The sequence below is a fragment of the Chaetura pelagica genome, unplaced genomic scaffold (assembly GCF_000747805.2).
Source record: "Chaetura pelagica isolate M959 unplaced genomic scaffold, ChaPel_1.0 scaffold394, whole genome shotgun sequence".
In the NCBI taxonomy this organism is placed as follows: Eukaryota; Metazoa; Chordata; class Aves; order Apodiformes; family Apodidae; genus Chaetura; species Chaetura pelagica.
This window is the reverse complement of record NW_009952966.1, coordinates 846,320-868,168: the sequence shown is the minus strand read 5'-3', so window position 1 is coordinate 868,168 and position 21,849 is coordinate 846,320. Positions and strand designations below refer to the sequence as shown.

General features: G+C 43.1%; 1 protein-coding gene across 1 annotated transcript in view; it reads right to left on the bottom strand.

Annotated features, from left to right (window-relative positions):
* Nucleotides 1–21,849, bottom strand: part of PPM1L (protein phosphatase, Mg2+/Mn2+ dependent, 1L) — an 88,041-nt gene that overhangs the window by 3,575 nt on the left and 62,617 nt on the right. Inside the window, exons 2-3 of the mRNA XM_009995705.1 lie at nt 18,158–18,332; nt 884–1,045 (exon numbers count right to left, since the gene is read on the bottom strand). Coding sequence (XP_009994007.1) covers nt 884–1,045; nt 18,158–18,332 — 337 coding nt within the window. The remainder of the gene's footprint in view (nt 1–883; nt 1,046–18,157; nt 18,333–21,849) is intronic.

The following is a 21,849-nucleotide window of genomic DNA, read 5'->3' as shown; positions in this document are numbered from 1 at the left end:
TTTGTGCTGGTGGGAACATATTGATAACCTGTAGGTTTTAAAAATGTTTTATACTCAGGGAAAAATTTATTATTTCCACTTTTCAGAGGAAGCCTTGGAGGCAGAGAGGCACTGCATCCCTGCAGGCAGGGCTCGTCGCTAGGTTGAACACAAACAAGAGGGACTTTTTTCTTTCTTCATCAAATCATCAGCTGCTGCAGGCTGATGTGGGAGCCAAACCAGGAACAGGTTCAAAAGAGACTTTGACAAATTCATGGAGAGCTGGCTATTAAACTTGACGATTCAAATGTAACTTCTAGCCCAGGAGGTCACTAAACTGACAAGTGATGAAAGCTAGAAAGATTTATTGCAGAAAGGTTGCTGTTTCTTATATTCTATCCATATACTCCTGCTACCATTTACATGTTTGTGCTCCTTAGCAGACTCTATATGGGCACAAAAATTAGCTTTGATGAATTAGGTTCATGGTCTGCTTATTTTAGGAACTAAACCTCACTGAGCTTCAGACCCAGCCTCTCACATCAAGGCTGCTGATCCTGTTTGGTATGAAGCAGCCTGCTTGGTGTGAAGGCTGCTGCTCCTGTTTGTGAACTTGCTCCCTGCAGAGATCAGAGGGGACCTGGCCAGGACAGTCAAATGGCTGTGGAAGATGAAGGCTGCTCCTCTTCCAAAAGCTGGCTCATTAAGGGATAGGTCAATCTTCTTCCATTTCCCTCTCTGCCCCATGACATCCCTCTGAAAAGTGCTGTATTAATAATGGAAGATTTTATCTGCTGATGCCTCAGCCCGGTGATTTTCAGCCTCCCTCAGGGGAAAAGTCTGTATTATTGACAGAGCAGAGAAGAAAAACCTTCAATCCAAAGCAAAAAATGTTACGACTCACCAGCTCTCTTAATCCTCTTCCTCTCTTTCAGCTGGTAGGGCTTGTGATCGTGTGACAAGGGGATGGCATTCCCATCCTTGTCACACAAGACTCCTCGCGAGTCACCGACGTTGGCCACCGTGAGCTCTTTGTCCGACAACAGCGCGATCAAACAGGTGGTGCCTGGAAAACACAGAAGGGAATGGGAAGCAAAACAAATACAGGGGGTGTGCACATGTACATATATACACAAATTATTAGTAAGAAAATGTTCTTCCTATTGATCACGCCAGAGAAGGGCTGAAGTGGGTGGGGTGTTCCCCAGTCTCTGTCTCAGAGTTGGCTTTTTCTGATGGGAGTAGTAAGAGAAGAGCACAGACGAGCCCCAGAGCCCACTCAAGACTCATGTGGACTGAAACTACTGCAGGAGTTTCCCTCACCCCCTCCAGAACTGAGCTCAGTGGTTGTATGTGTTTTAATGGAAAAGCAGAAAAGATTTGACATTTTTAATTACTTTAACCTTTAAATACACCAAAAATGTAATTATTCCCCGACCACCTTATCCAACAGGCTTAGTGTTTGTTGGCCAAGGTGGTGGGGAAATACTGGAAAAACTGGCTGGTTAACACTGTAGTTTTTATTTTCCTCATTTAATTGACGCAGAGTGGAATGAATATTGAGCAAAGCAGAGCCCACTAAGACCATGAGTATTTTATATTTTCCCTTTCCAGCTCGTACAATCTGTATTCACAAAACCTCCAGCTATTACAAATATTCTTTGCATGGCCTTTGGACCAGATGCCATGATTTGTATTTTAGAACAGAAAGATGGCAAGTAAGTTTTTAGATACACACTAACAAACATTAAAAAGCAAGATGCCTGGCACTCAGTTCAGATTGTACAGTGTTAAAAAAACCCAAGCAGTTACACAAAGCACTCTAGGATCCTTCAATAGTAAATAAAATTAACTTCATGGCTTATGGCTTTCTTTTCTTTCCAGGCAGACCAGAGAAGAGCATGGTTGGTTTTTCACCAAAAAGCTAAAATGGTCTTAAAGCTAAATTCTCATGGCTGCTGCTTGTTGCTTGGCTGTCCCAGCCCAGAGTTAAAAGCCATGTCTTGCTGCTCCCAGGTCAGTATTTGAATATCCCATGACTGGTATAAATAAAATAGCCAGTAATAAACAAGTTTTGTTTAGATGCACTGTGTTCAGAAGATTTATTTTTAACTTCATGGTCTGTCTTGCACAGCTCCAAACTAGAGCTATTTTTTCACAAGACAGGCATATATATATATTTATATAATTTTTTCAATTTGACATATTGCAGACCTAAATGGATCTAGTTTCCCATTTGTTACTAAAACCCCTTGCAACTGCACAACTTAATGGCTCAGCCAACAACAGGACATGCAGAGGAACCCATCCATCAGGGTCACCTGAGGAACCCAGCAAAATGAGCTGCTGCTCAAGAAACATCTCTGAAGGCTAAAGGAGATGGCACCAAAGGGTGTGTAGAAGGCTGTGAACAGACTCATTCTCACCCTAGAGGACGTGGTAGTTAAAATACCAGTATCCAAACTACAAAGACAACAAAATGACAGTGAGGGTACAACGTGCCATAGAGGGGTGCAGCTGGTCATTGGAACAGAACAAAATGGGATTTAGCATTTGAGGTCACCTGAACAAATGCTGCAAATGCATGAAGCTCTGCTGCAGCAAACTACAGCAATAAACAACACCCCCTCTTGCTTTTTTTGATGCAAACTTCCTTAATGCATGTCCAAGCAATGCTGTGCTGATAACCTGTGAAAGCATGGAGGGCTGGTACCTGCTGCAGCTGGTCTGACAGGCTGTCTAAACTTCAGAGAGAAAAAGAGTGGTCACCTTTGCCATTTGGGCTGAAAACAAGACCTGTGAGATGTTTTTAAATAGGGGCAAAAGTTAAAACCTTGCTGGATGGGAATACAGAGCCCAAACCAACTCCAGAATGATCCTGGTGTGCTGCAGGAGACCCACACACTGCACACAAGGCTGCAAACCTCTGTGATCCACCACCCAAGTGATGCTTCTTTCCAAAGAGCAGAGCTCCAGCTGTACCTCTGGCTGCTGTCTTGGCCTGACATTTGCATTTGTAAATTCAACAACTCTCCTGTGTGCAAAACCACCCCACTGCTCCAGACTGCCTTCCCCCTTCCAAGACACCAGCACAGGGTGTATTTTTTGCAGTAGAAAAACTCCATACATTTCCTAGTAAGGAAAATACTGCAAATAACACCCTACGGCCCGGGCATTTAGCAAGTAAAATGCTTCACATACATAGTCATTATTACCATGATTTATATAAAAATGGTAACTTTAAACACAGTCTTAGTTATACGATCTGTGTGAACGAAAGAGAATGAGCATCTGAAATGGAAGATGAATTCCAAAGTGATTTAGGAAGGATCAATTTTTTCACAGTCCCTGACTAATGGCTGGGCTATCCTTAAGTCCCTGACCTTCTGCTGCTGTTGGCCATTACATGAGAAACCAAACTTATTTTACTTTGCTTTCTTTTCCATCTATTTTTATTTCAGTCATTTAACCTTGTGTAGAGCTAGAAAATACCATGCTCCTGTCAGCTGCCTCAGATTTAATGCAATTGCACAATGGAAAATTCCCAACATAAAGGGTCCAAAATTGAGAACACATGTTATATTAGTCCCTCGACGCGGCTGCCTGAATAATGCCCTGCTGAGCAGCTTACAAAGAAAATCACCAGAAAATTTAAAACCTGTACTATATTGGCTGCAGAGATAGGTTGTTTGTTTTTTTTTTCCCCTGTTGTTGTTTGTTTGCCTGTTTGTTTTTTTTTTCCAGTCAGGTAAGATTATTGGTGTTGTATTTTAGCATCAGACAAGGCACCTTGTAAAAGTCAGGGCTGCGGCAGCTCTCCCGGTGCTTAGATAACTGCTTTATGGGAAGGAGATGGCACCAGAGGGCAAGCGGGGCCTGAGGAACACATTAGAAGGCATTAGAGAGCCCAGGCACAATCCAGTTCACCCTGAGGCCCATGAAGATTCTCCTTCTTCATACGTGGTGTCAAAAATCCTGCTGATGCCTGGCTCCACATCCTTGCCAGCAGCTCGGGGTGAGGACCAGAGCTCCTGGGTTTTGGGTGGCCCAACCTGGTTGACATTCCCCCCTCCTCTACTTCCCTCTACTCCATTAGCAACAGTGCAGTTCATCTCACCACATCCTCTCTTGCCTTCTGCTTTCCATGTCTCTCATGCCCCACAGGTTTCAGGCCATCAGCACATGTAACCTCTTCCCTTCCTCTTCCCCCTCATGGCTCCCTTTGACCCTGAGCTTTCTGAGGAATCCCACCTCCACCCTGTCCTTACAGCAGGCTTTTAAATGTTGAAGCTCCCCAGCCAAGGCTCCTCCTCCTGAACAGATGTGGTTCGCACACGTGCCTTCTCGCATTCTCCAGTCCTCCCCCACCTTTTTGGTGGCTCTTGGCACAGAGTCTCTTTCCCAGACAAAACTGAGAACTGAGACTTCCGCCTCCTACATTTTAACGATTGCTTTTAGCCACTGCTTGTGCCGAGGGTGCTCGTGTGCTGCCTGCCATTCACCCATCTTCCTACTCTACTGACTGTTTTCATGTTTCCATTTGTTACCACCTCGTCCCTATGCTTCTCTTGCTCTTGTCTTCTGCAGTGCACCTTCGTAACACCCCTGTAAAATACCACCATCACCCTCAATGGTTTCCATGGCTCCCACTGCTTTCCTGCCCCACCTCAGAGCTCTCTGAAGATGCTGGTGGCTGCCACTGCCACTCACTGCCTGGCAAACAGCTCAGCCTGTTTGCTTTGCAGATGTTTACCCCAACGCTTTCACTGACCATCTCCCACAGCCTGTCTTGGATGGGATGACCTCAGAAACTGAGAACATCATCATGTTCTTCAGAGAGACCAACACTGTCCTCTTAACATTTAGCCTAAAAGCATTAAATCCCAGAGAGTTAAAAGTTACATCAGGTCCCGCACAGGGAGGGCTCGTGCCAGCTCGTCTGCATTACACAGAAGCTCTAAGTGTTAGGAAAATAGTCCAATCTCAACTCTGAGAAAGACTGCAGAGGGGGGAGGTGGGCTCCAGCAGCTGGGGCTGTGGTGAAGCTGTGGGGAAAAGGATCCCCATAACCTTAATTAGAAAGGGAGTATCCCAAGTGCCTGGACCTGCCCCACGCTCAGACGGCCACGGGTCTCGCAGGCTGTGTCCGTAGGGTCAACTGTAGAGCTGGAGAAAAATTCCATGTAAAATTTCTGTGTAGCTTGAGCCCTCCACTGACAGCATCTTTGACAATAGCAGCAGGATCCAAGCAGCCGTATCCCTATCCAGGCATGAAACTGACACTGGAATAACAGCTCCAACCAGTCCTCCCTCAGAACTGTGCAAAAAGCAGGATAAGAAAAACTATTCATTTCTGTTTACTCCCCAGCAGCGACTCACACTGCATGCAGCTTCTTTCTCATTTATAGACATGCATTCCCACTTGCCTTACAGGGACTTTAAATCCTAAACAATAAGAATCCAGCAGTTTTTAGGGTAGATATGTGAAATTTTTATCATTAATATTGCTGTCCTCTGTGCCCATCTGCCTCAGCTCCTCCTGTCGAGACCGGCCATGTGTCTCCTGAATTTCTATTTTACATGCTCTGCACACACCCCTCAGGCAATGCAAATAAAACTTTGATTATAGCCTGTGGAGTAGGCAAGACTGAGAAAAACACCCCAAGTAAGTAAATGAGGGAGGGTAAGGGAATCTCTTGTGTCCCAGTTGCCAGGAATATGGATAAAAAGTGGTGTGAGACCGTCATGATCATGGACCAAACACCACCTCCACATGCCCTCCCAGTGACCCATCAATTCTAATCCAAAGCCATAAAAATAAATCTAATTATCCACTGCTTATCTATAAGATAAGCAATGATAAAACCAAGCAGCAGACATTCACATTTTGTTCATGCTACGACACGAGGGGAACTGTGGGAACTGCAGGGGCTGAAGCCCTTTTCTTGCTCTGATGCTCCCCAAAGCACAGTGCCTATGCAGCAAAGGAGGGACAAATCAGGTACTGGGAAGAATAGCTCTCCAAACTGAAAACAACATGATGCCAACAGCCTGTAATTGGGGTGGGATCACTGCAAAACCTATTGGTGGGATAGATCTTTGGCTGGATCCCAACAACCTGTGTACCTCCTTGGCTGGTGTTGGATCCAACCTGTCATTTCTCATGTGCATTTTTGGCTTTTCTCATGACACTGAGCCTTCATCAAAGATTTTGTGTAAAGTCAAGCTAATTGTGCTCATCAGCTCTTCTTCATTCTTTACTCATTTACAGGTTATTGAAATGGTTAAATACCTACAGAATGGCTTTCAGCAGAAGCTATGCAGATTAGAGAAAATGCTACTATAACCTCCAAAAGATACAATTTTGGTAAATTACAGGGCTAAATGCCTGTGAATAAAATAAACTGCTGATCACTCACAATACCTCTCAAAAATACATCTGCGTTTTTCAAGTCCCACCTCCTTTTCCTCAAATGTCTTGCAGGGTATACAGGACTGAACTGCCTACACATCACCTAGGCATCCAGCCCTGAAAACCCCCAGTGCTGGTGTTTCCTACCAATAGGCTGGACCTGCCCTTTCTTTCAGGGAACAAAACTCTACTGCGGAAGTAAATTCTGTAAAGTACAAACCTAAAAAAAATCATGCTGAAAATTCAAGGTCTCATAATTCCTTCATTAACTCAGAATAACTTCCTCCCCCCCAAATCAAAATAACTCCTTCTTTTAAAATAGATTAAAAGAAACAGCTGATTCTTGGAAAGACAGAAATTACTTCAAATGCTTACCAGGCTGTAGCTTAATTTCCACCACAAAACAATCCCTACCTGGCTGTATGCAGTGCTGTTATAAGATTTTATATTTGAAACAGAGAAGCATATTGTATTTCTGTTAGAAATTGTACTGCTGCTATTTTATCTTGCATTGTATTTCTGATAGATCCTATTATTCTCCCTAATCCACAAGTATGTATATATATCTCAATCCTGTTTTCCATTCATCATATTATAATCACCATAGTGGGAATATTCTTATAGCTCGACAGATTAGTGTTCCAACTCAACTGCGTAGAAGAGTTTTCCAAGTAGGAAAACAAGAGCTGGAAGGGAGCGTTTGTGCATCAGGTAACAGGAGTTAATTTCTGAAGCATGGAGACCCTTTCGGGCAGGCTCTCCATCTTCCAGGCTGCTTTGACATTGCCCCATCAATACGGTGGCAGAGCCAGGACGCACTCCCACCTCACCCCATCCCTCAGCCTGGTGATTCATTTCTTGTCCTTCTGAAAAATCACCTTAATACAATGGGAAGCTCCACTTCTGTTCAAAAGTTGATTTCTTGGCATTGCTCCCATATTTTTCACAGAATCACAGAATGATTAAGGTTGGAAGGGACCTTGAAGATCATCAGGTTCAAACCCCCCTGCTTTGAGGAGGGAGACTTCCCACAAGACCAGCCTGTACAAGGCCTGCACCTGAACGTCCCACTAAGCCATTTAATACACTAGAATTAGAAATGTGTTAAAACCAGTTTATATTTCTTGGTTAGCAATTTCTGGGTGTCACTCGGCTAATTAAAGTGCAGAAAACCAGCCGTGCTCTCTCCTTTGTGGACAGGCTTGGGCATTCTGTAGCACTTAAACCTCCTGTGCAGCCTTACAGAGACAAGACAAGACAAAATGCCTATGCTGAGGTCTGTCCAGGAGAGGAATAGAAAACTCTTGCTGATACTTCTCTTTGAGCTTCCAGGGCTAAAAGTGCAACACCAGTGTTGGCACACAAGCTGCAACACCTGAGTTCTTCTGACCCAAGGCTATAACTGCTTTGGTTTCCATTTGCAGAGCAATGGCAGAACAAAGCTGTGGGACTTCTGTTGGGTCAAATGGCTGGCAAAGAGAAGCCAGAGGATACCACAATCCTTAGAGGCTCAACAAATTACTCACCACTGTTAACATGAACCCAGGGTGTTCAGGAAGAAGTTACATTTTTCATTGGGAAAGATAAGGGTATGCCCTCAAAATATTAATACCTCAACTTTTCTAAGAAAAAGCCAGATAAAAGTCTAAAAACACATAAAAGCTACTAAAGGTTTTACAGTGAGGTACGCAAAGTCTTGCTTTGTTAAGATTTGTCTCAGACTCTGTGATCTGTAAGACAGATCTGCTATGGATCCATTAGAAACCTTCTAAGGCCTTGCATTTCCCAGAAGGGAAATGATCAAATTGCAATGTAAAACACAGTCTACAGAACCCATCTCACAAAAAAACCCCAAACCAAACACAAAAAGTGAGACGAAAAGAAAGGATTCCATTCTCTTAGCAATTCCAGACCAATAAAATCCTCCACAATCACATTGCCAAAGATACTGAAGTTGTTGCTTTTATAACACTGACTTTGAGGGAGTCAGTTTGGTGCCAACCTGCTGCAGGATCCAGCCCACATGTTAAGCCAAGCAGAGCTTTGCTGGTGGCAGCACAGGGACAGCCCCTGATCCTGTTCTGAAGTGTCAGCACTCAGGTCAGTAATGCTGCTGCTCCACAGGCTGCCCCACCAGGCCCTCTAACAGCATGACTGACCTTACCTGGCTACAGAACGTCACCCTGGATGCTCAACAGGCTTTTAGTAGTGACATTCAAATGTAATGGGGCCTGTAATCATGTGGAAAAAGTAGGAGCAGATTGAAAGTCCCACAGGGAAAAAACAAACATCAAAACAATTAAAAGCATCCAATTTGTGCCCAGCCCTGTGGCATCTCTGGCTTTATCCCAGTCCTGCCTAAAGGATCGAGGCGGCAAAATTTCCTTTGAACACCAGGAGTTGACCTGCATTTTCCTCAGGTGCCAGAGCCATAAATACCAGACTTAAAGCAGCAGCTATAAATGAAGTGTCACTGGGTAGGCACTAAACTGGACTCAAGACCTATAATTAGCAAATCCTTCACAACCAGGTAACTAAGGGCTGGCTTAGGGATGTCGCGCGCATCTCTGCTGCACTCTGCCCTGATGGGGCTGCCCCAGATTCCCCACTGTGGCTGGCAATGGTATCCAACAGATGGTTTTCACTAGGACTGCACTGTCCCTCAGCTCCTGGGGTTGGGTTTTATGAAGGACTAACCCCCGTGGGTAGCAGGACCATCTCTCAGGTTGCAGCTCATTTCATGGAGGATCACTGCAAATACCTGCCATGCTCTGCAGCTGGCCCTGAGGCACTGGCCTGACAAATCACTCATGTTAACTCCCAGACAAATAAGGAACTTCTGAGGATACAGGCAGAGCTGTACAGCAAGGAAGTGTTTAGGATTTATTTATTCAGTGCCTGAGGTATATTGTCAAATTAGAAATACAAACATGTGACCTGTCCAAAAGGATTGTGATCTTACTTTGTACCTCCTGTGCTGGCAAGAGGGTGGGAGCAAGAGGAGAGAAATAAAGCAGGGATGAAGAATGGTAATGCACCAGAATTACACACAATTAAGGAGGTTTGTGATTTATCTCCAGAGCTTCTCTCTGTCCCCATCCAACACACAAAATACACCGATGTAGATTTCACTGAGCTGTAAATTGAGGCTGGTTGGCCTAAGCAAGGGTTGCATCTTAAATCAAGCTGGTTACTTTTCCCCGTTTCAGGTGAATCAAATTCAGAGGCTCATCCTCTTCTAACACCTGGCCAACAGCCAGCTCAGACCAGAGATTTTTCTTTCCATATTTTCTGGTTATATCTTCCAGTTCTCTATCAAACCCTACTTTGCCCATTTGCAAATGCAAAACTCCCCACCTGCCATGTGCCCGTTCTTGGAGGAGCAGGGCTGTCACCTCAGAAACCACCCTCCCAATACACAGTTGAAAGAAAACAGCCCAGTTTGGGGGGAACTTTTGGATAAGATCAGCAAATCCAACTGGCAGCAGAAGCCATGGAGACCAGCTTTCAAAGATGCACCCAAGCACCTAACAGACAGCAGCTGCAGCCCACAGTCCCTGAGCTGCCTGGAGAAGATGCAAATGGAAAGAGGAAAAAACACCTATATTGCTGAAACTCTGCGACTGCCACTGTTAGAAAGGTTTTACAGCATGGGGAAGAGCCAGTTTTTGCTTGTTTATGACCAACTTTTTTACCTTAATGGGTTGTTACAGATTATGGATAGGGGTTTTTAAGAGAGTTCACTTGAGAACAGAAAACCTCCTTTTGTTCCGGCTCCTTTTTCTTCCTTCATCTCGCCATGTATAATTCAAACACTGGGCAATAATGGAACAGGCTAATAGGGATTGATTGTGGTGGGCTGTGCAGTTGTGCATGCAAAGCAGGGCTCAGCATGAGCTGAAATCTGATGCAAATGGGGAGAGCACAAGGACAGATGACACAAAGATGTGTGCAAAGTTCCCAGTGATCTCTGGAAATACCGCAGAGCCCTCCGATGATAAACCCTGGGCATGTGCCACATTCTTGATGTTATTACAATATATTTTCTTCTCAATGATTTTCCTATTAACATGTTTTCAGAAGAAAGCAAATATTAGCTTTTTGTACTTGGCATGGCAAAACTAGGAACAGCAAGACTGAAGAGTCAATGCTACAGTCTAGCAGTTACAGGTGTAAACGAAAGGGTTTGCAAAGGTGTCTTGTTGTGATGATTTTGTGCTGCTCCACCCTGCTCCAGCAAGGCTGCTCACGCTTGTCTGGGTAATGATGCAGGAAAATGTAATAAGGATCTCCAAATGGTGTGTCAGGTTTGTAGGCAGGACAGGTTTGTAGGCTGCTGCTCACAAGGCCCTTCAGGCATTTATCTCTGCATCCATCAGCAGTGACAAACCTCTGCTGAGAAGGATGGGTTTCTTTCAGAGGCCTGGAACAGATATTCTCTCTGCCTACACTGAATCTCCAGCAAGTTGTGTCCTCAAACGCTACTCTGAGCTGATACCTTTTTAACAAATAATAATAAAAAATGAGATAAACTCATGCTCACATCTGTTTACTCCTGCAACTCGTGCCTCTGTACTTGAGGAAGAACACGGCGGTAATGACTTTTAACAAATAATAATAAAAAATGAGATAAATCCATGCTCACATCTGTCTACTCCTGCAACTCGTGCCTCTGTAGTTGAGAAAGAACACGGCGGTAATGATGGTGACCATCCCAAGCCCTAGTGCACATCAGCTCCATCCAAAGGTCTTCAAACAAAATCTAATACAAACTCACACAAAATAAACCTCAAATAGTTTTTTGATTCTCCAGGGCTTGTATACTTCTCAAGACTTTTGTTAGGCCAAAGATACAAGGAGAGAAGGCAGCAATCAGGCAGTGATACTGCAGCACCCTTGAAAAAACCCTCTAGAAGGTTGGAGGAACAACCTTCCCCTGGTGCAGGAGACATCAAACCACTCCTCCCCTGGGCACACACCTGAGCTGTCTCTATCACAATTTCTGACTGAACAAAACACCTAAAAATAAGCTTGTGCATTTAAGATGCTTTCCAGATTTCCTCAATAACTACACAGAAAGGAAATGGTCAGTCAGTAATAATTAGTTTGGTCCCAACCTGCTGCAGAATCCAGTCCACATGTTAAGCCAAGCAGAGCTTTGCTGGTGGCAGCACAGGGACGGCCCTTGGTCCTGAAGTGTCAGCACTCAGGTCATTAACACTATTAAATGGTTTTAAAAACTTCTTCTATTACACTTCTGAACCTCAGCACTCTGCAGGGCTGTGTTGGTTGCTTCTCTTTCTGTGGGACTTGGGTGACAGTAGAATTTTAAATTATTTTTTTAAAGTGCTGCATATGTGTGAATGCCAAACTGAAAACTACATGGCACTTATACAGCAGGACTGAAAGCAGTATCCTTAAGAACAGAAAACTTCATGTGATTAATGACAAAAACCCCTGCCCTAATGGCACAGCCCTGTAGGGTCACCAGTGCCCCTCCACTGCACTGAGGTTTCACCAAACACAGAAAAGATGTATTTTTCAGTTTTACTCAAGGTATGAATATATTTACCAATTCTGAACAATTATTTGCCAGTTCTGAAAAACTGCTGACAAATTTAAATAGCTAAATACCTCCTTCAAAAATTGATGAGGAAATGAAGAATATTTCACAGGCAAGTGGGTACCTGTTAAAGTGCTGTTTCTGCTCTGAGCTTCTGCTGAAGGGTTGCAATTATATGAATAAAAAATTATTTTAATTGAGCAAAAGAATACAATTCACTTAGGCTGGCTTAAATATATGCCTGTTGTTTACAAACATTGCTAATATTTTAGAAAGCTGGAAGACCACAGAGCAGGAAATTAAAGAGGTGAATGGTTTGCAGCGAAGTTCCACCCTGAGCTGTAATTTAAATGGTTTTATGTGTACACCTACAGAGCCCCTTAGGCTAGTGTTCAGCTCCCAGCTAGAGTTGCCTCCCTGTGTCTTACCTGTGAGCAAAAGCTAATTCCCCAGCCAACGGAAAAGACCAGGCACGTTTAGGATATGACTCTTCACATACTAAAATAGATGCTTAAAATAAACCCATGAATCACCGTAGTAACTGCTCTGTTACTTCTGGTCTCCTGCAGAAAATCAGAGCCCTGACTCACAGTGACCAAGTTGAACACGTAGCTTTCATGTGTAAAATAAATTAAATATAATAAATACAATAAAAAGCACCGGGCAGAAGGCAGAGATTAAACACACTCAAGAATAATCATCTGGCTATAGTGCAAAACTTCCTAGTGTATTATCTGGAAAAAGCACAACACCAAGTTCTCACTGCAGCAACCCAAGATCCAGAGAAGGGAATTGTTTTAGATCATGTTCTTGAGATCAAATACCTAAATATCATTTAAAACCAGAACCTGAGCTGGCGAGAAAGCCACCATCCATGGTGGCCTGCAGGCCATTCTGCTTTTCTCATTTTTTTCAGAAGAAAGCCCCTGGCACAGCAATAAATGTTGCCTGACACGTTCAGGTGCTGTTTGTGACACATCTGCTGTGTCAATGTGTGTGTGACAAACCAGAAAACAAATGTGCTGGATTGCTACACCCCTGTCAAGGGGTGCTCAGCACGGCACACAAAGAGCCTACCCAGCAACTTCCCCTCAGATACCAGAAACACACTGATTACTGTGACCACCCTTTGCCTGTACGTGCTTTTTCCTCATAAAAAGCCATCATTTCTAGCTCTTCTCTCCCTTCCAGGTTTTTTACATCTCTCTTGCTTTTGTTTCTGGGCAACCCATTGCTTTGCAACTGTAGTTTTGATTGTGCTTAGTGCACGACTTTCCTTCCTGCTCCTTTAATCCCTCAAAACCTACATTCCTACCATTTTTTAGGCCCAAGTAATTTCATACTTGGCAGTATTACATGTGTTGCAGGACCATTATCACTGTATAATTGTGAGATTACCCATGTCTGCTCTTCCCAGTGCTGTCAGCAGAGCATGGAAGATAAATATTCCCTAGATTCTCTGTTAGGACAAGGATTTAAACGTCTGACAAGTCACAGCTATTGAAAGTGTGTTCCCATGTTTCCCCAAGGACTGAGCTCTCTGTGAAAAGGACATATCAAAAAACACCTATCAAAAGCATGGCCCAAGGGACCTTGAAGACAAGCTTTGTTCTATTTTATTTTAAAGAAGGTGGACATAACCACCCCACCAGATTTCTTCCTGCATTTTTAATGGGTTAGTGCTGAGCATGAGCCACCCTGAAACATCACAGCAAAGATACCTTCATCTTTGCTGCAACGCAGTGGAGTAACAACTTCACCTGGTAAAGCTCTTTGCAGGAGGAAAAAAGGATCTTCCCCAGCAAAGTGTGTGTTATCCCAAATGACAGGATGTATTTCTGGTGTAATTTTACTGCTTTAATTTTCTCATTTTCTCCTTCTAGTCACTTTTATTTTTTTCTGAGGGAAAACACCTGCCTGTGCTGTCCAATAGGGCAATTGAAGAAGGGGCAGCACTAGCCCCTGGAGAGTTCAAGTTCCCCTTTTCCCAGCAGGATCATGTTGGCATGGATGTCTGTGTGAAGCAGATGGATTTGCCAGCCTCTTGGGATGAAGTTTAATCTTGGATATTTTTGCTTTTCTGTGCTTTTGCCAGGAAAAGCAAATGCTCATGGGTCTGGATCTACACTGGGTTGTGGTCCTGCCATTGGAATGACGGTCTGAGCCTTGGATTTACACACAGAGCTGGTTTTCACAGCTGCAGCTACTAGAGAAACCAGGCTCAGTCCTCTGCCAGAAAAATGCAGGCTGAGTAGGAGGAGTTGATTTCATTCATTACCCAGTCATTATACTCTAAATTGTGCTGGGAGTGAGGAGCAGAGAAGGATGCACCACCTGCTCTGAAGGACAGTGGGATTTCCAGGGAGAGCACAGCATCTGGGCATGGCTGGGGAAGGCAGGGAACAACCCCCATGCCCTGAGACAAGTGTAGGATGCTGTACTGCTGATGGCCACATTTCAGCTCAACAGAAATGTTGCTAAAATCTGAGTATTTGGGCATTATGGGACACGGGCTGCTAGATAAAAACTCCTTTTAAGCAACACTACGGTACAGAGAGGGAGTGTCTCAAGCCCTGGTGCACATCAACTGCATCTAAAGTTCTCCACTGAAGTCTACATCAAACTGCACCCACAGGGAGAGGCACATGGGGTCTGGCCAGGCAGGAGCTGCTGGTTCCCCCCAGGAGGACCCATGGAGGGGCAGTCACTCACTTTCCTTGCAGGTGGCTCTATGAAAGGCAGGAGACCCTGGCAAATATTAGCTAAGAAAATATGTTTTGGGCTGACATCTGGCTCTGGATACGGTGCCTAAATATCAATATCTTTCAGGAGTGCTTCACAGCAGGGAAAAATGAAATCCATCTTTTTTGTCACACAACAATGAAAGCCAATTTCAACAGGACTCTGAGGGAGAGGGGCCATCCATTAAAGAAAAAACTATTGACTAAGGTACAAAAACACCACCCGGATCTCCTGGCAGGCTTTAGCTACACTGGAATTAAATGCCAAAGTGCCTTTAAATACCCTAAACTGGTATTTATACAGAGCAGTCACTGACCACCCCAGATGTTTAGAAATGCTATAAATCAAAGCAATAGGATTAACATCCAAATAATGCTTCAGCTAGCAGGAAAAAAATATTCATGTACAAAATTAGCCCAGCCTTAGCTAGTCAAGAATGCCACTTTTTAAACTAAGGGATTTAAAGATTATGACAGGATTTTTAACCACCTGTCACTTTGGGTCTGCTTTCATTTTGTAAAGCTTCCTTAGTTAAACGTCACTAAAAATCTTGTACATAGTTGACTATTTTTAGATGGACTCATTTGATTTGGTAGCTTTGATATAGTCATTTCCTAAAGGGAAAGACTGACAAAAAGAGGCCTTAGGATGTTCAGTCCATCAAAGCTGCATGTCATTAATACTGCATGCTGCTAGAAAGGCCAAACTACCACCCAAAACTGTACCAGAAGCCCAAGCTGTTTTAGTGCAGTTCTGTTATTTTCTGGAAAATGGATGCACCTGAATTCTACTTGCTTTGGGAGACATCTCTGGAGTGAAGGGAGTTAGCTGGTGGTGAGCACTGTCTGAACCCTTGGAAAATAGCCTTTCCAAGAGGGAGAGGAAAGGTTTCAGGAAAAGGGTCTGCTGTCTTGCTGTGGAAGTGTTCCCCTACATGCAGCCCCCTGCTTCAGTCAGCCACTGACCCCCTGTACCATGTACCCTAAGTATCTAACCTTCTAGTTTCCCTGGCTGACACATTTCCAAACTCCAACTGCTCAGGATCACAGAAATCAAACCCTTGACAGTGCTCTCCAGGATGGGTTTTGTTCATGTCTCCTGTCAGAGAAAGTTGTATTTTCCCCTTACATCACAATCACTTTGATTTTCAACATTTTGATTTGTAAAGATAGCTTTCTTCATCTCCTGTGTGCCACCAGCAGCTTGATCTTCTCATTAAACTGACTTCAGAATGGAAAAACACTCAGAGAAGAAAACTGTCACCACCACAACTGCTCAAGTGCTGAATAGCTGGAGCACTCGGGATCACAAACAGCTGCTGCAATTACATTTAACTGCCCATTTTCTGTGCCCTGCTCACAATCAGGTCTTACTTCAAGAGCAGGTAGCACCATTTCTGCTTTTGTAGTAAACAAGTGACATGATTGAAAGGACTAGCGGGCTCCATCTCCGTGGTTTAATCTGCAGAGGTGTCTACCTAATTGGGAAGCTGAAATTCTGGCTTTTATTTACAGCACATTGCTCCCTCCATTGTGCATGTCTGTATATGCTAGGGCTTTTCTAAACTACTACCTTATGTAGCTTCTCATTTCCACGATTGTTCTATTGCATGATATAAACCCCCAAATGTGTGTTTCAAGCAGTTTTAATCTTTATTTTCTCCGTACAAACACGAAGTTTTCAATAAAGGAAAATGCTTTCCTTTTCTTCTGACAGGAGCCAGTAATTTTTTCCATTGCATTTTCTCCTTCTTAACAAACTTCTATCAATCAAAATGACTGGAGAGATGAAGTGACCAAGCCAGGGAAAAGGATTTACATGATTCACTGGACTGGTAAATTCTGCATTAAAAAAAATATAAACAGAAGCAACAAAAAGCAACTTTTTTTTTTTAGCTTACTTTTTATGCCTCGTTAAAGACAGGCCATTTGTGGTTAAACAAATATACTGTGCCCTCATTTTAACTCTCTTGTCCTTTGAGAAATCAGTGACTCAGAGCTCCCTAAGTATGTGACATGTGTAGCCTGCAAACGATACCGTAAAGGGCTTGAGAGCATGGGAGATCAAAGCACTTTAAGAGAATCAGGCTTATTTATTGAATATAATTGATAAAGTAATAGAGCACTGTAATTACTTGAAGCTACTAGAGCTCAGAGCCCTGTTAAGTACCCAGAACACTCAGGCTGCACATGGCATTTTAAGTTGCTCGAGCTCCTTTGAGATCAAAGTAGCTTAAGAGAATCATGTCGCTAGTGAGTGGGAGTCTGAGTAGGAGTCTGAACAAAGTTGGTAAGTAGTTTGAGCACTTTAAGTACTTCAGGGCACTGCAGCCTGAGTACAAAGAAATGGGACAAAATAACACCAGCTTGTCAGTGCTTGGTTTTCCAGAGGAGAAACTAATTTTAGCAGGTTGCCACTAACCAAAGCCTAGAGTGATACACTGGCCTGGGAGCTGGCAAACAAGAGCTAAACAGGATGAAAAACCCATTCATGAGTTCGAAGCTTCTGCCTAAAACAGCTGGAAGGAAAGCTTGGGAGCTGAGCTCAGCGTGTTCCTGAGGGGCACTACTGTGCCAGGTGCAGTCAGGGGAACAACAGAGCAGGGAAGTGCCATCAGGGATTAAATGTCCCCAAAAATGGGGACACACTAAGTATAAACTCTCTTTTGTGCTACAAGGCTGCCTGAGGCTGATTTGGTTTTGTTTGATTGTTTCTTTACAAGGTTGCAGTGTTAATTTCAATTTATCCAAACACTGGGAAACCTGGGAAGATTCAGGGGAGTGGGCATTTGGCAGACACTGGTGGCTATTTGGGAAGATTGGGGAAAAACAGAAACAGCATCTCTTTTGTTCTCTGTAAGTGTGAAGACCATGCACCAGGACAACTCTGTGCAGGAATCAAAAACTGGAAGACATTTCTAACCCCTTGGAAACAAAATGCTAGTAAAAAGCATTGGCTGTGACTAGGACAAACTCCCAAGTATTAAGATGTAAATACCAAAGTTGGAACTCCTGTAACTGTACTGTTAAAATGCCTCCAACCCTCCACACACAAACTGGTTTTGCCGATCCCCATGCATCATGTCAGATTTGAAAATCAGATTCAGTGACTATCCAGTACACTTTTAGCTGAGTGAGCCCCCAAAACAGATTAGCAGTGAAGAAGGAACCAGCAGAAACCAGGTCACACCACGTGCAGAGACAATAAAGAGGCACGACCACATCGATCAACATCAGAGCATTACAAAGGACATGGAGAAATAACTGTCCTTTCAGCTAGTTAGTATTCACTTGCTGGAGTGGAAACATTTCTATCTCACCTTGATTTTAGGAGAAAGAAATGTTTCATTAAGTGACCTCATACCTTTGAGGAGACAGTTCAATTTGCCAGCAGAAGCATTTGGGAGAAAGACTGAAAGTGAGCAACTTTTTTTTCCAGTAAAATGTAACTTTAAAATGTACCTGCTTCATCATAGGACACAGTCAGTTTTTCCAGCATTTCTCGATCAATTGATAGAATCTGCTGTTCCAGGATGGTTTGGTAAGACAGCACACTGTTCTCCTTATCCTTCTCATAGTCTTGAAGATGTTGCTTTAGGACTTCAGGCAGGCGGGACTTCACATATTCTGCTGCTGACTGTGCAGAAAAGAGGCAAAGGTTTAATGATTACATTCTCTTTCAAAAGGTTTTATGCATATCATAGCAATTTTAAGTAGTTGTTTGTTTTTAAATTTAAAGCATTCCCAAATATAACTCCTCACAAGAAAACATTCGTAATGTTACTAACTCCATGGTGCAAAATCCACAGGTTATTTCTCTGCCAAAATGACCCCCAAAACTTCAGGGAGCCAGGGTGTCTGGATTTCATCTGTTCAGCTGTGACACAGGGATATAATGGAGCAAAGTCCCCTGAGCTGAAGGACTCACTATTCAGCAGGGAGTTTATGACAGTCCAGAAAGAGTTACCCATGCTGGGCTAGACACGTACCACGATAGTTCAGCTTCTTCAACATTAACATATTTTGAAAATGTAACTATTAAAATTAATGTCTTTATTCTAAATTTCCAAGTGCAAAATGACAGAGTGGAATCACTTTACCTGCTATTGATACACAACCAGGCTCAGAGAGAGAGCAGTGAATTGTTAACAGCATTAAAAAAATGTACAGATACACACACATCCACACACAGAAAATTCTTTTAAATGCTTTTTTCTGACTGCTCCAGGCCATAAGGAAACCAAAATTAACACAAGGTGGCATGGTTGTACTGATGTTATGGAGCTTTGTGCAGAAAAGCAAATGACAGTAACTAATAAGAGCATCTGCCTCTGGAGGGGTGTGGGTCCCCCAGGACCCCTGGCACCACAAGGGCTGCTCTCTCCCTTGGGGATTGTGCTCAGACACCTTGGTGGGCTCCAAACACAAACCAGCTTTCTGGTTTTTAAACATCACCACCCCTCTCCTGTGAGTATTACACTCCCACTAGAAAAGGGAATAGAAAGTCCCTCTTTCTGGCAGGGGTTTGGCTCAGTTTTTTGCTTTCCATCTCTGATATAAACATAACTAGCAAAGGAAGATCTAACTACAGCTGCTGCCCAGTGCTCCAGCTTTCCTGCCTTTCTCAAGACAAAAGAAAAAAATAAATCTTAACAAGGTTATATTATTTCAGGTCTGGAACTGACCAGAAGTTACCTCTACTCAGCAACAGGCTCTTCCTGGGTTTATATTTAGTTTTCCAAAGTCAATTGGTGATTAAATTGCAACCTTAAAATACCACTGAAGTGGTGTTCAATCTTTCTGCAAGCTAAGCCATGTGAGAAGAATGAAATTATTTGAGGAAAACTAAATGAACTCTCCACATGAGCACAGCATATTTAATGTTACATTTTAATAGTGGTTTTCTTCCAAGGGAAGGACAAAAGATACATTGTATACTGATTATTTTAGTTCCAGTCCAGGCGTTTGTGTTTAATGTTTCCTTTGAGAAGTTTTCTTCTGTGTGTGTGTGTGTGTGTGTGTGTTTGTGCTCTCCCTAAGGCAACAATTTTAAAGAGCAGAAACCAGAAGAATTTATACATATTAGTTTTCTAAAGTATGTCTTGTGCCAGCAGAGAGAATTATTTGTGCACTACTGGCTGTAAACATGTCTGGAAATACCCATCCTGTCCCAAAGATCTTTCAGTCCAAGTCAAGACAGGTACAGTGGCTTTTTCCCCCTTGGTGAGAAGCAAAACCCAACACTCTTGCTTCATCCACTGCCTTTCACATTACTGACAGATATCATTAAAGATTTAAACCATAAAGCTATCATGAAACTAATACAAACTTCTCTTCTTTTCTAGAAAGAAAGGTGATCAGCCACATCTGAGTAATTACATCCCCAGCTACCCTGCAGCAATGACACAGATAGCACTATATCCTATGCATTTCAGAAGTCATTTTAGTTCTGTTTTTAAAAGTCACCTCCAGTACCTGGAATATTAAAAAAGAAAGTGTGAGGGTAGGAATGTGGGTATTTATGCATTTGTTTGGTATTAAAGAAACAAAGAAGATAACTGTATGGGTGAATAAAAGTTAAACATTAAAAGACTACATCACTTGAAGGCTTCACAAAAGCTTTATCCTCTTTTCCCTGGTACAGTCGCTCTTACTCCTGCACAGAGGAATTACAAACACAGCCAGACCCCAAATTACACATTCTTCCACACAAAAGCTTGCACAGAGAGAAGATACCCCTCCATGGGCATGTGTGTAAAGACACAAGAAGTGACCCGAGTCCTGTATGGCAAAGGGCATTAATTAGGATGGCAACTGCCAAGCATCACTTTGACCCCCTGAGAAACAAAGTCTGCAAACACGGGCTTGGGCAGGATCTGGCACATAAAGCCACTGAAGGATTTAATTAGCTGAAATAGCCATTATTTATAAACACAGATTCCCAATTTTTAAAATGGAAGATGGAGAATTTATTGCCTCAGACCCGTGCTCTGCACTGACTCCCGTGATTTACAGGAGGAGGAGGAAAACTGCAAATTTATTATCTTAATATTGAGACAATTCATTCTGCCTGCCTGGCTACTGCAAACATCCAGAGATCCTGGGAAAACCCAGAACCCCTTTCAGAGCATAGCATTGCTGGTGGAGCATGTGCACCACTGAAGGATTTAAAAACCCATCAAGGCTCCTCTGTAGCATCTTGCAGCCTCTCCTTTTCATACTTCTGCCTCCCCCTCAAAGACACGTGGGTCACTGAGACAGCTTCTCTTCAACACCCTAAGTTGCTGGGCAAGAGCAGAGTTCACCTTATGAGAAAGAGGAATTTCAAGTTTGTTCACCTCCTGATTTACCTCAGGGAAAGAATTTTTAAAGTAGGATCAAGCTAGTTCAACAAAGAAAAACCTGAGGTGGGTAGAATACATGTAAACTCTGGAAGAGAGTGCTGGCCATGATAATCTGATGGGAAGGAAACACAAAGCAGAGCAAAGTGGAGTGTTTTGGTGACAAAGACCACAGTCTGAGTGCATGGTGTTCCAGCACTGAGAAGCCCCCTAAGATAAGGAAGGCAAAAGACAACTTGCATGAAGGTGACAATTTATTCTTCAGGGGAAAGACGATATAATAAAGACAAAGAACATTAAAGGAAGGACACTGAGAGGTCTCTGAGGCTTCACAGTACAAACAGGCCAACAGCTGCAAGTCAAAGGAGAAAAGAAGTCATGGGGCTCAAACATTTCCTTAGAGAAATTATGTGAGTGAAAAATATCCCAATGCAGAAGAGACCTAGGAATTAATCTGGCTAAGTCATAAGCTGCTCAGTGATCTCCCACTTATGAAGGACACACATACAGAGTGTGAGTAGAAAAGAACAAACACTGAGAAACAAATGGAGTCTAAAGAAAAAAAATGACCTCAAGCTAGCTAAGGTAGCAGGAAGAGGTTCTGCAAGTCCATTTGTAGTAAGAAAACACCCAGACAAAATGTTGCTTTACTGCTCAGCTGAACAGAAAAGCTATTGACAGAAGATGCCATAAAAGCAGAAGTATTTAATGTCTGTTTTTTTGCTGCAGTACTCCCTGTCTTTACCTTGTTGCATTCAACTGGCGGCTAATATCAGAGGCAAATAACCAAAATCTTCAGAGAAAATAGGGAAA